Source organism: Polyodon spathula, chromosome 8, assembly GCF_017654505.1.
Source record: "Polyodon spathula isolate WHYD16114869_AA chromosome 8, ASM1765450v1, whole genome shotgun sequence".
Classification (NCBI taxonomy): Eukaryota; Metazoa; Chordata; class Actinopteri; order Acipenseriformes; family Polyodontidae; genus Polyodon; species Polyodon spathula.
This window is the reverse complement of record NC_054541.1, coordinates 41,583,474-41,601,116: the sequence shown is the minus strand read 5'-3', so window position 1 is coordinate 41,601,116 and position 17,643 is coordinate 41,583,474. Positions and strand designations below refer to the sequence as shown.

General features: G+C 34.1%; 1 protein-coding gene across 21 annotated transcripts in view; it reads right to left on the bottom strand.

Moving 5' to 3' along the window:
• Positions 1 to 8,197: 8,197 nt before the first annotated feature.
• Positions 8,198 to 17,643, bottom strand: part of LOC121319967 (neuronal cell adhesion molecule-like) — a 100,028-nt gene continuing 90,582 nt past the window's right edge. For 6 of the 21 annotated variants that reach the window (XM_041257980.1, XM_041257983.1, XM_041257975.1 and 3 more), the window contains 7 exons: positions 17,327 to 17,392; positions 16,707 to 16,829; positions 15,589 to 15,747; positions 13,952 to 14,083; positions 13,317 to 13,395; positions 10,436 to 10,447; positions 8,198 to 9,733 (listed from right to left, as the gene is read on the bottom strand). In XM_041257980.1, the coding sequence (XP_041113914.1) occupies positions 9,499 to 9,733; positions 10,436 to 10,447; positions 13,317 to 13,395; positions 13,952 to 14,083; positions 15,589 to 15,747; positions 16,707 to 16,829; positions 17,327 to 17,392 (806 nt within the window). In that variant the 3' untranslated portion in view covers positions 8,198 to 9,498. The remainder of the gene's footprint in view (positions 9,734 to 10,435; positions 10,448 to 13,316; positions 13,396 to 13,951; positions 14,084 to 15,588; positions 15,748 to 16,706; positions 16,830 to 17,326; positions 17,393 to 17,643) is intronic. The other 15 variants (XM_041257987.1, XM_041257988.1, XM_041257990.1 and 12 more) reach the window with 6 other exon arrangements.

The following is a 17,643-nucleotide window of genomic DNA, read 5'->3' as shown; positions in this document are numbered from 1 at the left end:
TATTTCTGGCACTTGCATGTGCACCAAAGGTGATCAAGTAACCTGCTAATACCATTGTTGGTAAAAGCAGTACCACAGTTCCACCTTGTGGTAAAGAATAAATCTGGCACCCAAGTGGTGTTAAGAACTCCACCCTTCCATAGTCTTTCATACTGTGTCATTCTGCCACATGTACAGTCTCAAAGTACCCCACTAGTAGGGCACAGTGTGGCAAGTTGTGGTCACTCATTTGAATGGTCATAGCTTCCTTGTTTTGCATCTGACAAACCTAATGTCCCTTTTACATATAAAAGTCACTTTTACATATAACTAACTTCATAATCTACAGCCCGGTGCCAAAAGATGTTGTTAATCTCTCAGCATTACAGGTCTGTGCCTGTTTAAAACTTTTGTGTCTCACTAAGCCCCACTTTCCCCTATTCCTGTCGGTTGTAGTCAAGTTAAGTCAGTACTACAGGTACGATCCAGCACAGCCACCTCACTTCAAACAAGCTGCTGCTTACTTTTTAAACACAGTTAGAGTTTTAGACCCGAATAGGCCCGTTTTCTTTGTTTTGACTCGATACTAATAAAATTAATTATTGGATGGGACAAGTAACATGGCAACGAACGAGCTGCATATACTGCCTTTATTAAACTATGCCAGATGCACTTGGGTTACCGAGTTTTGGGACTGTTTCTAATCAATTTCCACATCCGTATAACTTGGTAAAGCTTTGCCTTACACTTCCAATCAAGTCAGTGGATGCAGGCGTGCCGTCTCAATGTATGGGCAAGACCACACCAGACAGAGAATGTCGGCAACAACTGCTGGGGGATGTTGCATGCTTGCCTTTAACAAATGACAGCACTCTGTTTTAGTAAGGAAGCAAGTACTCTACCACTATTTTAAGGCTTTTATAGTGCTCCGAAATATTGTCTACTTAGGTTTATTTAATGTTTAAACAAATCCAAATTTTATTCCATAACCTACCCGGGAAAAATATGTAAATTTACTGCAATTTAAGTAGACCCCCAGTCATAGTAGTCAAGAGGCTCAGAACTCCCCCACAATGCTTTCTACAGCGTGTATTGAAAGATTGATATCCACCACCTTTTCCTGTTACTACATCTAGTAAAAATACAGCAAGGTGATTTTAGGGAGGTATTGTTTATCTGCCTCACCCCCACCTACTATATGGCCCCTACTTTGAACAGTGACAAGTGGAAAAGCAACTAGAATTAGAATATGACCTTTCCATGAGAGCTGACAGGTCTTCCCTCTGGGAGTCAATGCCTTAAACCACAGATGCACCACAGATAAATCAGCCTTCCAGTAATGTCTAGTGTATGAGCAACAAAAAGCCAGTACAATACTGTATATGTGAGACCAAAGGTGAAATACATGCTTCTTTTGCCATGTACTTCTTTGATATAAACTATATTAATGCAACTAATAATTATTTGGCCTCTGCAAAAAACTCATGTTTCATGTTTGATTTATGTAGTGTGGTGTTCTGTTTAACAAAGGCAATACTGATGACAGGAAGTTGTTTAATAGCATTCATGGGCTGGACCACTGCAGAGCAAGGAATGGTAATTTTTGTCCATACAAATACTTTTTACTTTAAAATATTTTATATTTTAAACCGTAAACATTCTGGAACAAATAACGATTTGTGATGTTTAGGGTGGAAGAGGTTGCTTACTAGAAACAGCCTGCTAACAACACATCTTGGTATCTCTGAATTGATAAGCATCTGTTCTCCAATACCGCATTCTATTGAAATTGTGACCAAATTAATATCACATTTCATTTTTGTTTAAATTATATATTTTCCATTCTGTAAGTAGAGCATATTGTGTTAATAACAAATTGTCATTTGTTTACAAAAGTGCATTAATAAGCTTGAAAATAGATCATGCCCTATGCTCCATCCATAACCGTTCTTATTAAAGTACTGATTCATCACCTCTGTGCTAAAATTGTATGTTTTAAAAAGGCACCAGTAATCGATCAGTAGAATTTCACAAAATTATAGCATCCTGTATTTTCTTTTAAATATTGGTTTGGGGTTTTATTATCTGTGGAGTAATTGGTTACTATGAGGTCATATAAAAATGCAGTTGTAATTGTAATTTCTGTCACTAGGAGGCAGTAAATACTGCAATGCATACATCATAAAGGCATTGAAGATAGCTTTTGATCAGACCTGTATATCCCATATGAGAAGAGAATAGTACTCTTATTTTCAACATTACTCCTGTAGGTCATGAAAGCCGATTCACATTCTGTTCAGTCAATTCATTAAGAAAATAAAAATCCTTCTATGTCGATGTATATCTAATCAAAATGCGCCCTGGATTGACTGTTTTTCACTACTGCACAGATAATAAAATCCCAATACACAGGTTCAACAGCATGTAAATTGAGTGTAGCGCAGACATGCTTTTGACTGCATCAGCTATACCAATATGATGACTCAGCATTGCTGTACATTTCCAGGAAGTGAACCACATGGATGCGCACTGTACTGTAGTATCTCAATGCTGCTGCATAATTACAAAAAAAACATATCTTTTCAAATCATGTGGCATTGCTTGTCCAGCACTGAAGGTTTCTGTGCTTTGAGCCACTGTAGCATGTCTGTGTTGCTTGTCACATTACGTGTCATAGGTCTGTATTACCAAAGAAAAACTCCAGCTACCAGCACTGTGATTTCATTTCATAAGTATCACACCTGCTTTTTGTTTCACTGCAAATGCAACATTTCTTGAAAAATGTGAAGTGGTTGCTTGCAGTCTTTTGTAAAGAGCGTTAACACAATTCTGGGGTTGTGAGCTAGGATAGAAGGCTGTTCCCACCACCATTTTCTTTCATTTTTGTATTAATGATGGTTTTTCCATTGGTTCTTAATTGCATTGAGTCTTTTCCAAAATGAATCCCGAGCGAAACAAGCAGAACCGTATTACATACACTATATTCAACTATGATATATTCACAGATGCATTTTAAATGAGGCCTTTCATGTAAGCAGCGTCTTCTTCCTACAGTATATACACTGCTTGTGAGGTATTGAGATGACTCCTAAATATACATGTATGGGATGGTTAAAACAGCAACAACCAAAAAAACCCTAAACAACCAATACAATATCATCATCATTTTGTATTTTTCTTTTTCATATGCATTCTTTGTTTAATGAATGCATGAAAGAGAGGTTTAAGAAAAAATCTATCAAAACCATTAACACACTCCAGCATTACCAGCAATGGCAACACACATGAACTGGTAGTACTTTGGCGGCAAGTATCTGCAATCAATGTGTATTAGTTCATATTGTGATAACATGTCAAAATATGAAAATGTTACCACTGTGGAGCCATTTTGCTCTTATCATAATAGCAGTGTTTATGTTAGTATGTAGTACAGAATGGAGAACTGCATTGCCATTGAAGATCATTCAGTTTGGACTGCACTACTCATACAAGAATTCTAAAGTCTTTTCTCAGCCTATACCTTTTTACATTCCAGTTAATAGAGTTGAGCTAATGCTGTTTGCTAAGATAAATGTCCCCTCAGGTGATTAGAGAAATTTGAATATTAAAAACAAATAGCCATGTCACAAAGCAAAATTAGTTAATTCTATAGGGTGACTTTAGGCCATAACTGTAGATATGTTCTATAGAAAAGAAAATTGACAAAAAATATCATGGAAAAAAAAATGGACACATGAAAGACAAATGCAGTCACTTTAAGTGCAAAATGCTTTTAAAACATGGTTGTACGTCATGATAAGCATTTACAGTAAGTAACCTTGTTTTGTTCTTCACTCCGCTATTTAATTTGCATGTGTTAATGTAGTGGAAGACTTTCGTGATTTACAATGTTGTACTGCCATGTCACACATATCTCAATTAATATAAAAAATGACAGGCATTTCAACAAAGTGACACTGAAAAAGACACTATCACTATCCACCACCTATCTGTGGTGATCCTGAGATTACGCCTAAACATAGACGGTTAATGCATTCCAGTGTTATTCCCCTGTGCTTGCAAAGGCTCCAATAAAAATAACAGTGGCTTGTCGAGGTTTCATGTAGTATTAGGGGTGCTGTTTTTTATTTTTTATTTAGTGCATTTAAACATTTTCTTTAGGATTGTATGTCGTTTTGAATGTTTTGCTAAAGTACATTTTTGTCCCAGTAACAAAATAAATACCTATTATCGTTCATACGAAAATTACATCAATTTTAATGGGAACAGGAACTGAGGGAAATAAACTGTATTTTGTGAGATTAGTTTTCATTTATTTTTCATGCAGTATAGCATAGTACTAGACTGGTTATAGGATCTGGGGTCTGTTCACAAAGCTATAAGCACCTGGTTATTAAAATATAATTTCTAACGAAAGTCTGTTTCTACGGATTGTGTTCAGTTTTGTCTGCATGAAACATTTCTTACTAACAGGTAACCAAGATTCTACTAAATGACTAACATGCACACATTTTCAAAGCAGTACTTGCAGTGACTTTACTGCTGTATTTTAAATGTCCTCAGCATAACGACAGAGATAGTGTTAAAAGTATACCATCTGTGCATTGTATGTAGTTAGCTTGCATAATGCAGTTTATGTAGAGGACCCAGGCAGGGTTTGGTGTTTACACTGACATTGCACAAAGCTGCATTTTGGTGTCCTTAATCTCTTTCGCTAATCTGTCACATTCTTTCTCATTATGACAGTTTTTCTCTTTTAATTACTGCCAAACGGTTCTCATTGTTCAGTCCTTTGGGTTGCTTAAGGCACCAGACAGTAGAGATTGCCTTCCTGATTATTTACTTAGTGCTCTATCCAGCAGATGCATCTGATAGAATTACTGTTGCCCTACTCAATCTGACACTAATGTTTTGTAATTACGTCGCGGTTGCCTGGTTCGTTTGGAATAAATTCAGTTACAAATGATGCATTTTAATACTTTGTTAACCAGAGAACAGAGTGGATGTACAGTATAAAATACCTGCCATTTGTTTTCAAACACATGCTTCCTTGAGAAATGTATGAAGCTTTGGGCAGCTGGCTATTTTGAGCAAAAAGCTATCCTCAGAAACAAATGTGATTATGCAGCAGACCATTTATTTCTGAATGATCTTTACAGTTCATTTGAAATTGATATGCAAATCCCTGGTGTGCCCCACGTAAGTACATTCCACAAAAATATTCAAGTAACGCTTGCTTATCGGACATCATCTGTCTGCCATGAATACATTCCATTATTCATATTAATATCCAAAATACTTCAGAAACAGTCGGAAGAATTCCAAATACCAGTATTTAAAATATATAAATAAATAAATAATGGAAAAAGTTATCTAAAAAAATTAGATGTCAATATTCTCTTTGCTGCAACATGCACACATTCTCAATATACTGTATAATCAAAACATTACCTATTTTATTATCAAATGTTTATTGATCTCCAGTTGCCATTTTGTTTTTTTAACTCACCTTCTCTTTCATAGTACTTAGTATAATTCCCCTTACATGATCTGACCAAAGAAACTTCAGTCTGAGATACTGCTTAATCCATTTGTTGTAGGGGTTCCTTTCACCCTTCAATAAACCCTGTTTGTTTCAACTTGGGTGCATTAGGCTTGTGGAATGTGCTGTAGGTGCAGTTTGTAAAATTTCACTTTTTGATTATCCTAACTGATAGATTAAATCATGAAAGGTCCAAATAAAACCAGGGATTTAAAATCTAGTTCATATATAAAATTCATAAAAATCTAGTTCAATTCATAAAAATATAAAACTAAATCGCTGTTGCTGCCTGTTACTGTATGTACTGTGTAGATTATGGATCTTTGTTGAGTATTGTCTGGGGTTAATAATCAAAACAGAATAATATTTTGACCACCTGATATAAACAAAGTTCAACAACTTTGAGAGAGTATGGCTGTTTTTCTTTGTACTTCTTTATTGGTGGTCTGTTTAGTTGTAAAAATACTATATAATATATGCAGCATGTGCAGTACTGTTATGATGTGTAACATTTTGGCATAGCTTACCAGTCTGTCAGATTCAACATACTTTTTATATATTTTTATATATATATATATATATATATATATATATATATATATATATATATATATTATATATATACACACACACACACACACACACACACACACACACACACACACACACACACACACACACACACACTCATATTCTGTTTAGTATTAAGGAACTCCATGGTACCGAGGAAAATCATATTAGTTCACCTCATATATTTTGGAAATGAGGAAGGGCGGACATGAGATCATATCCAATTAACATCTCCTTTGAGTTTGAGTTAATTATATTTCTTCAGTCAGTCTTACTGTATACTAAAGTTATTACATACAGTCTGCACTATATTATTATATATTCAAACTTAACAATTCCTCTGTTATAATAACATGTTTACACTCATATTCTGTTTTAATTATTCTAGAATACCTGTGTTTAGCTTAAAGACTACTTTCAGATTAAGCTCACTTCTTTTCTAAAATATATGAGGGGCCGGACCTATGATTCAGTCATTTATATAATATATATATATATATATATATATATTATATATATATATATATATACCAAGCATATATAAAATATCTAGGAGCAATTGTGTACTTTTCGTATTTATTTTCTCCTCGTTAACACATGAAAATCTCTGTAAAGGTTTGGGTGTGTTCTATACTCTGCTGTTACACCGAATTTACACTCTACTGTTACTCAAATTGAAGGAGACGATATTTCTAAACCATTATACTGAACGTATATATATATATATATATATATATATATATATATATATATATATATATATATATATATATATATATATATATATATGAGACATGTATTAATGTCCCTTGTAGACATATCAGGACCATATGATTGTTAGGTATCGGAAACCCCATATGATTGTTGCATGTTATACAGAAGTACTGTATAGGTAGTATAATGTAAGATATATGGCAGTACACCTAATAAAACTCTGTGACAATAATACAGGAGCGTACAGGTTTTTCCAGAGAAACACCCGGTAACGGGACTGGCACAGTCAACCTTACTAATATGTTTTTTTTTGTTTGTAGGGGTTTGCTTTTCCAAAATCTGCAAGCTTTTTCTAAAATACAAAAGTCAGTCATCTCATAAATTCTAAAAAAAAAAAAAAAAAAAAAAAAAAAAAAAACCCACAAACACAAGTGAGAAATCAAAAAAAAAAAAAGTGAAATTCTGAAACCACATTTATTTATATATATATATATTTTTATACAAAATCTTTTGCAATAAGATTATAGAGTAACCAATTTGGTAGCCTTTCATGCACAGATTAATTTAGCATCCACAGTTACCAGAGTATCATACCTCTCTTACATCAGTAGCAAAAAAAAGGGGGGATTTTAAGAGATCGGCTGCTGGGTGTTCTGTTGCTTTTCTGCAGGTCTTCTTAGTATTGGTTCAAAAAGAAAACAGGAAACAGGAAAGGGGAAACTGGTTCCACTTGACAAACAACATTGTTTGAAAGTTACACGGTGCCTATCTTCTGATTTTAAGCTTGTGAAAAACAACATTGGAAAGGCTTGCATTTTGTGAGTTATAATTTATGAAGTTCACAGCAAACAATATTGTATAGTAGATAATATTCACTCCAGTTCACTCCACTGGCCCTATCATTTCATACACAGTACATGTTAGGCTTTCTTCTAATTTCTTCAGGCCTTAAAGAGTCTACAGCAAAAAGGCTATATTTACACAATCAACAACATATCTACACATTAAAAGCATAACATTAAACTTAAACTTGATGCAAGTTATGAAAACCAAATGATGAAATCCAGTAGTTTCAACCATAAGGCTATTACATTGTCTATAACTACTTTAATACTAATCTACTGTATGCCACATTTAAATCTGCACCTTTGCAAAACAGCAATGTCTTTAGCATGTTGTACCAAAGCCATTTTTATTGTATTGTATGCAACTGAACACACATGCCCTACAAGTCAATGGAGGAAACTGTAAAATTTATCAGAAAATGTTAAGTGCTTGGAATATATTTCCAAAATGGCAGTGAATCAGTTCCTTAGATAGAAGCTGCCATATATATATATATATATATATATATATATATATATATATATATATATATATATATATAATATAATAATAATCCTGAAGGTAATCAGAGTGTCTTCATCTGTGGAATATTGGTAACAAACCATGGTTATACTGTATATTTATAGAACACCATTAGAAGTGATAGTTATCCATACCCTGTAAGAGACTTTTAAGAAATCCCCTACATTGCCATTACACAATACAGTTATATTTGTATTTTATGGTTTAAACTTGTATATATTCCTCCATAACTTGCAGTACCCAACTCAAAATATATTCATTTGTATATTAGTCTACGAAAAACACTGTTACAAAGGCACTATTTACTGAAGATCACTCACAACACTTTTTTTTTTTTTTTTTTTTTTTTTTGAGAATTCAACAAGTTTTAATTTGATGCCACTTTAACCTTAAATGTAAGTACCGGTAAGATAAAAGAAAAACAAACAACTTTTTATATCACTGTTCACATAGTTAGCAGGAATGTGAAACAGACAAAGGCAATGCAAAGTTATGTTAATGGTATTTTAATATTTTGACATATGTAGCGTGTTGAGTATCCTTATTAATTATTGCAATTGCAATATGAAATAAGTCAGCCATACAAAACGTCCTTTAAAATCTAATAACCTATTATCTTATATATGTAAGACTATGCTGAATGCTCGAAAAGCGAAGGTGACTATAGAGTACTTATACACTGAGAACAGATACATAAACATATTTCCCCAATTTTGAGTCAATGATTCTGCAGGTTTTCCTTTGTAAATACTGTATATACAAACAGCTCCTGTCTTGCAAAAAATACATATAATAGCTATACATTTAATCACACTTTTCACAACAATGTCCACAAAGACATTGATGCTTTATATAATACCAATATAACACTTTGACAACAAAACTAAAATACATATCAGGTAATTGAGATGTGCACTGTATAGTCTAAATTGAATCAACTGTTTTACAGCATACACTGATCTGTCTGTGTTAAGTGCGGAAAACATTGCAGCTTTTTCTGTTCTCATGCACTATTAGAGAAGCTGATTAAATATGCATTCGGATTATGTAGTTGCCAATTCATTATATACATTTTGACAAAAAATGATGTACGCAAAGCATAAGACATCAGTTACACAACCCACTTTCTTTACCTCACACATTAGGCAGCCTGTGTGCACTTGGAGTACAAATCCCCCCTGTTGCTTTAATGATCATTTGTAACATTAAACATCTTTCTCTATTTTCATACAACATGTGCAGGGGATGGCAGGTCACAGTGTACATGGATCAGCCTGTAGGGTGAAGGTGTATACAGCCACTTGAAAAGTTTCTATTTGCCCAAGTTACACAAAGGAGTTCATCGCATTAACTGGAGAAGGGGCCTCAGAGCTCTCATTGCCTTCTGCAGTTTCTTTTTCTTTCTTTCCACTATACTGTCCAATAAAAGAGCCATCTTCATTGAACTGGCCATCTCCCCCATCACCATAGTCAACTAAACTGTCATCGCTATCCTCTTTTTTTACAGTCCTATTGGAAGGGGTCCGGCTTCCTTTTAAAGGTTTATGGTCCTCTGTGTCACTAGAAAAAAAAAAAAAAAAGTCAGGCATTATATCTGTAAAACACAAATATAAATCTGTAAAGATTTATTGTAGTTCAAATAAAAAAGCATGCCACTGATGCCCTTTGCATGTGTATTTTCTTCTTGTGTAGTTTGACAATCAAATCTAGTCAAAATATACAGTGTGATGAATCTGACTTACTTACTAAGCCAGTAAACTGTGATGTTTTATGCAATGGGGTTATGAATTTGCTGGCAGCTTGTTCTTCTTTAACACATTTTCAAATTTACTTGTACTTATTGTTTTTTAATATGACATACATTGGAAGACTAGAAATACATAAATAAATGTAATTATTATTATAATTATTATTATTATTAATATAATAATAATAATAATAATAATAATAATAATAATAATAACAATAATAACAATAATAATAATAATAATAATAATAATAATAATAATAAATACATCCTCATCCAAAAAAAATAAATACAGTAAGTGCATAAACAGAAAGCTTGTTATGCTGATAGTTAGTCTGTGTTAAATTTAAAAGTGGAATAGCCAGTGATGTTTCATGGCAGTGAATGTGAAATGAAGACTTGTTAAGTGATCATTTAAAAAAGTTTTCCACTGGGCAAAAAGATTAAGCAAACACCACTGCCTTTCAAGTCGTGTGTATTAATACTGCATGCCAGGCTTGCGGATACCATCTTACCTTTCAAGTGACCTATATGTTCCATTAAAAAGAATGCAGAAAGAACAAATGAAAATTGTCTAAGAGGAAAAGTAAAGTCTTATTCCTATCACTCAAGACAACACAATCTGAAATGAAACGCCACAACCATGTAATAATATACTGCAGTAAAACTGAAAGCAGTATTTCCAATTACATTCAAAAGACACATTCTGATTGATCAGTCTCACTTTATGTGAATGAGCGCAATGCTAATGTCGTTGGGACCTCAGGTGTTTAGTATTTCAGTAGTGACAGTAGCTAAGGAAATTAGTAAAACATAAACTAAAAAATATCCTGCATTCTAGACTTTGTATAAAAACTCAAAAAAAATAAATAAATAAAAAAATAATAATTTGAATGTGATACATTCCTGACAATGCCCCTCCCCACATGACAATCTCCAATACTGCCCTCCAATCCCAATTATAGCTGGCTGTATGCTTGGTGTGCTTTGCCGCCATAGTTTTATCAGCCTGTTACATTCAGAACATGCTAAAGTGTGGACTGTAAGCGACATCACTGGGAATGGCTCAACTTCAGGATCCTGGATTAGTCTGAACCTCAGCTGAAATGAATCTATAACCGTTTCAATAGAAAATATGTTAACTAAAGCTTTTGATGCATTTTCAGCCTCTCCTTGAGCAGTATATCGTATAAAACCCATTAAAACAAATGAGCATTGAATGTATTGGAGCTCTCTTCCGTCGTGCTTTGTGTGCCGTCCTGTCGTTGACTCGCTCTATAGTCACACATAGGATTCTATTGAGCGCATGTCCCGTTCCTATATTATGTAGCCATTGTTTTGTTATGGCCGCCCTTTGTTGGTTTAAAGGCTTCGGCACATAAAAATACTTTGTTACTGTTTTTCCTTTCGTTATTTTTGCACCCAAACGCTTTGCATTCTGACATAATTCACCCTGCTGGCGTTCACTGGTGTGGGTGGCTGTCAATGATATGACGTAACAGCGGCTCTAGAAAGGATTCAATATGGCGGCGGCCTTATTTAAAAATAAATAAATAAATAAATACTGGCCAAACACTTGACTTTGTAACAAAATTGCCGCAGCGAGACACATTTGTTATGTATACAGAGCATTTAGAGAGCCTTGTTATTTTGAGTACAGTTCCCCTTTATCTGTTTCTTGTCATGTCCCAAAGAAACACAAAACCCTGAATACAGCCTGCACAAAATGGTTCCAATAATTACACAATAGCCATTATCAACCATTAGGTGGTACACACAACTAAAGGGTAATAGATGGCATTAGCTAATATTTCTCAGACTCACACTCTATAGACACCACTGTGTAAAATGCGGTTGAAATTCAAAGACGACCAGGTTGGTGTAACTGGGAATTACAATACAAACTCATTCGACCATCACAAAACTAGACACTCCCCCTGTGTTATTTTAGAGTTCAAAAGCAGCCATTTCTTTCCACTGTAATTAACCTTAAACTGAAAACTATTTCAATTGTGTGTCAGAGCATGTTTGCATTTGGAATTATTTTGGAAAATATTCCAAAATGATTTAACAAGGTGACACATACCAAGAGAAGTACAGTAAAGTCAAACCAAACAATTTGTGCATTTCATTTATTCCTTTATTGAACACCAAAATTAGGAACTTAAAGTTATTCTTTTTCAGACCAAGTGAAATGATGTTCGTATTAATTCAAATGGTCATGTACACAGCTGAATTCTGAGAAAGACAGCTGCTGTTACATGCTGTGCCTTGTCACAGTAAGTAATATTTTAAAAAGTACTCTAAATGTTCTAAGTTTTAAATTATCGGTAAATGAATTGTGGATTCCCAAATGTTCTTTTTCAGCAGATATTTTTTTCACTTTCAATTGTGCTTTAAGGTTTATTACATTTTAGTCAGCCATTCCTCTGAAAACGCTTGCACTAATATTAAACTGTACTCTAGTAGCCATGCAGAATATACCAACATACATTTATCAATAGCACGTATGTAACTACAGTATGCACTGAATATAAAACAATATTGAAATATATACTATACAAAAAGCAATATACTATTTAAAAATGACAATGCTGTATAACTTCATCATAGGATCACAAAAAACATGATCCCCAAAAAATAAAAACTGCAATTATTACAGAAGAAAAAACTGTAACAGCAATAAAAAGATATCAGTATTTGGAAAAACAACCTTAATATATAGCAGTAACAGACAAAAGGACCTTGAGTATTCAATACACACACACACACACACACAATTTTATTATTTTCTTTTAAAAACAGACCAGGTCCTCAAAATTAATTAATTAAAACATTTAAACAAATGGAATTTCCATTTAAATAAATATAATTAAAAACGAACATCTAACACAAATGTAACAATGTAAATGAAAACATTAAATTGTATTCAAACCTACATACTGTAAAGATTTTTTTTTGAAAAGCTATTGGATAAAAAACATAAATCCAGTTCAAACTGAATACAGAGCAAACGCAGAACACGGACACTGCTTCTCCAATAATGCAACACTATAAATACACTCAATGTACATGAAAGACACACGTTAGCCAACACACAATACAGCATTCCTTGGCACCTCTGGTCTTTGTTTTTTAAATTGTATTCAACATCAGTTTTCATTACTTTAATAACGCCCTGTGTGTGGTGGTGGCTTTTTCTTTCTTTTTTTCTTTCTTTTATTTTATTAACAGTCCACTTTGAATTCAAGTCCAATGTTGTTATTTATTTCACTTACAGGCGTAGTTTAAAGATGGTTACTTCTCAACAATAAATAATGTGATGGGCACCACTCCAGACCAGCTGGCACATCTTCAGCAGGGCATAGCAGTCGCTAAGGGTAAGTGGGTTCTCACCTGTATTCACCGAATGTTCCATCATCGTCTTTCATAGGCTGGATTTCCGGATCAGGGTGGGCATCTTCTTTTTCTTTCACTGCAAAATGACAGGTGCAGATACTTCAAGCAAACCAAATCAATACTATTGTTTCAGTCACATACACTAATTCATTCAGTCATTCATTTAAAGGACTGTAATAACCTGGTGAAACTACCAATACCAGTACGTGGTTGTACAGTATTTAATGTACAGCTGTAAATTAAAACAGTGGATCTCTGAATAGCCCTGTTCAATAACATATGCTGTTAATAAGTACAACAGTCAATTTTAAAACTGTTGCCACAACATGAATTTCGCATTCAATTAAATATTAAACATACACCTATACAATATTTTAAGAAATAATTGCTCTTCATCCTCATCCATTACTGCCTCTGCACTCCTGGATATATTGCATACTTAATAAAGTCACCAGTCTTGAGCAAGATGGAATTACTCCAACAAGAACATATATCATGAGATAGGAAACGGATTTAAAAATAATGTATTGCAGTCTGTTCAAGCTGCCAGGTTGCAAGGTTTTTTGCTGGTTTTGTGATATTTTTTTTGTTACCACAACTATCAGTAGCAGACATTCAGCAATGAAACTGACCTGGGTATTTACCACCTTTGTTTCTCTTGACGAAGCAAAAAATCAATAAAACTAGGATTAGAAGGGCAATCGCACACATCAAACCAATGAACCATCCTTGGGTGGCAATATCTACTTGTCGACTTGCCATTGCTGAAAGTGTGTTGAAAACAAAGAAAAAAGGAAAATGTGTGAAAATGCTGATTGAAATATGCTGCAAAAGGCACAAACAATTCCCCATAAAGACAATTTACATATTATAGACAATAACACTTAACAGAAGGTAAGTAACTTCATACACCTCACCCTGCATACTGTAGAAAACACACATTTCAGTCTTACATATATTCTGTGTAAACATCCCATCACAATCAAGTCTTATAAGAAGTACACAGTGGACAAACAAAAAGGTGACAGGTTAATGAATGCAAAACCAACATAAGAGGAGACATCGAGTGCCATGCACAGGGTTCATGCTGGGAAGCACAGGGAGTGCACAGGCTGATACATGGAAAGAAACATCATATTATATATAAGCAGCTTCCCATATTCTGTGATTTCACAAATTAGTGCAAGTTATGGGACTTTAAGGGTTTTTGAAAAAAGCTCAGAATAACTGGGTTGAGATGTACGAATGATTATGCGTCCTACCCGCATATTAATTCAGTACCATCAGGAAAAAAGGCTGGCTATCCGAGATGAACACGTAAGCTGCTGATTCCACAGTATCCACACACATTACACAGAAAACAGTGCATTAAAAACCCAAATAAACCAACAAACTACAGATAGTCTCGTGGGAGTAGAAACACGATTTTGAAACTGTTTGCTGTTGACCAATTTTAACTGGCCCTCATAAGAATTACTAATGAATGTGTTTGAACTGCAAAGAGTCTTTCTACAGTAGCAATGGTGTACAGTGCTCCCTTGATATATAGCTATCTGATTTACACATTATTGAAAACAGTGATTGAATGGCCCTTATGCAGCAGAGTACATGTACAATTTACATGTCCTAACGGTGAATTACAAAATTGTGAACCAATGAGAAAGCACTGTATATGTACGTTTATCAGCTTTATGTTGACCTCTTCTATATGTTTAGCAGAACCAAAATGACGGCATAATACACATTACATTTGAGAGCATTGTCTTTGTTTATTTTTTTTCAGAAACATATGTAAGAGCAATGAAGGTCTAGTTTAAAAAAAAACAAAAAAAACTATTTTCCCAAATCATGTTGTTTCAGCCCAACATACCAAAAAATAAATAAAATAAAAAACAAACTTAGTTTCCTACGTGAAGCCTGTGAGATGAATATGAATACCCTTGTCACACAATGATAGCATGCAGAAAACGGATTCCACTGCATACAGTAAGATTGCAAGCCCTCTACACCTTACACGGGTTATTGTTTGCTTTGCCCCTCAAGAGAGTCACAAAAAACACATTTTGATTTATACAGTAAATTATCATGTTTTAATAATTCATTTGTTGGGCCAGTTTGGATGTCGATCTTGCCATGAATTCCTTAGTTAAGACTGAAACATGCAAAAACGCAAAAAAAAAAAAAAAAAGGAACTAATAAAAGTACAATTATGTATAATGCAGACAATTTGAGGCAGGATTTGTTTATCTGACAGTGTGTTCTGCCTCACCTGGATCGGTTTTAAAAACTTCTTCTGTACTCTGAACAGGATGATCAGAATGACCCTTAGCAACAACTCTCACTTTATATGTGGTTCCTGGCATTAAGCCTTTTATCACAAAGAAGGATTGAGTGCCATTTACAAACTCTTTTTTCCAGTCTTCTTTACCTAAAAGAATTTTAGGAAGACAATGAATCCGAAACAACATTTGGTTCAATAGACGAAGCAGTAGTGAAAATGATGGTGAAATCATGCAGCGGTAATCCACATGCAGACTATTTAGCATTTATTATAAAGCTTTTTCTTCTTTTAGAATTACTCTTTCAGTCTTTATAAAATATGACTTCAGTAGTTGTTCATTTAATTAGTAAGGATTTCATTTCTTGTTAATTATGCATTCTGTTAACATTAACACATTACTGTATAACCAATGCTTTTCATTAACAAGGCCTGATTGCTGATTTCAGTCATGCATTTTCCAATAAAGCAACACCATCTTCCCAGTATAATTAAGCACTAAACCTCAATGAAATATTATTTTAAAAAGCAGGTTGTTAATGCTAGCCTATATGCATGATATTAATAATGCACTTTAAGGGAGAAACATATTTAGTATGTTATATGTTTAGCTGTTATTATTATTATTATTATTATTATTATTATTTATTATTATTATTATTATTATGATATGTATGTTAGAGAAAATAGCCATCAAGCAGCGAGGTCATTTCAGTAGCCCTTGTGGCCTGAAGCAAAAGAGGCTGATCTTCCTACGCTCTACATAGTCATTCAGCACCCGAGGGTTGGGGCGCTGACGTTAGAGCTACGGAGGCCTAAAGGCAGCTTTTATATTAGCTCAGCATAATCCTATCACCTGACAGCGATACCCATTAGTTGATGGTTATTTTCTCTTTCAGAGAACCGGGGTTGCATCCGCAACCTTATGTTTTTACATTATCTTTTTCATAGAACTGGTAAACAGCAATCATTTTTAGAACTGAAAAGTCAAAATAGCAATACTGTCCTGTAAAACAATGTCTTCATTTTTGTATGCATGACTGGTTATATTTACTGGTTATATACAAGTTTAAGATTGCTATAGAGGAACAAGCAAAATGTGTTCTTACTGTCTTCTACCATATATTCAATATAAAAGCTCATATCTGGTCCCCAATACTCCCAACTGATATTTGCAAAGTCCTCCGAAGCAGTTGTATTAATGTTTCCAAATACTGGACCAACGGGGCGGACTGAGTATGCAATAAAAAAGAATACATATTATGAAACTAATAGTATACTTCAAAACAATCACAAACAGCTTAAATACCATTCCTTATTTTACATTAAAAAATGACTACACCAGCTACAGTACCAACACAGATAAGTAAAAACATCATACTGTATCTTAATCAGGAAAACAAATTATGTTATCACAATTACTGTAGGCTGCTTTGTAAGAGTAACACAACAATAAAAAGAAAAAGCTAACGCTCTCAATCTTTTCAACAAAACTTGTTTACAGGTACTCCAAGATTAATGTTTACCGGGGTTTTTGAAACCAGCAGATCTCCAATAGTTCTTAGTAAAAGGAAAATGTGTGTATATGTTAGGATGTCAGGTAGAAATATGACCCAGTCAGTTTGGGGATAATTGTGGAATGATCACATTGACTTGGGATCCTAACATGTACATCAATTAACCCTAGAAAGTGCCAGTGATAAATAGCTTCATCAAGAAATGACAGTACCCTTGTGGAATGTGGGACGGAGAGTATGCATTGGAGGGAAAGTTGCAAGAGAGGGTTCTGAATACCCTGGAAGAACATGGGAAGGGACAAAGAAGAAGGTAAACAACAGAAAAGACAGAGACAAAGATAGGTCATAGACACGTTCTCGAAATGGGCCAAACAAGAACTATGTTGTAAAATACAGTCATTTTTAAAACCTGATACAGGTATGCTGTAGGTAACTAAATTACTTTAGGAAACTCACAAAGCGTTTTACTCGAAAGCATCATTTTGTTTTCTGAAGAGAAAAGCCCCCTATTCATGGTAAAAACATGTTC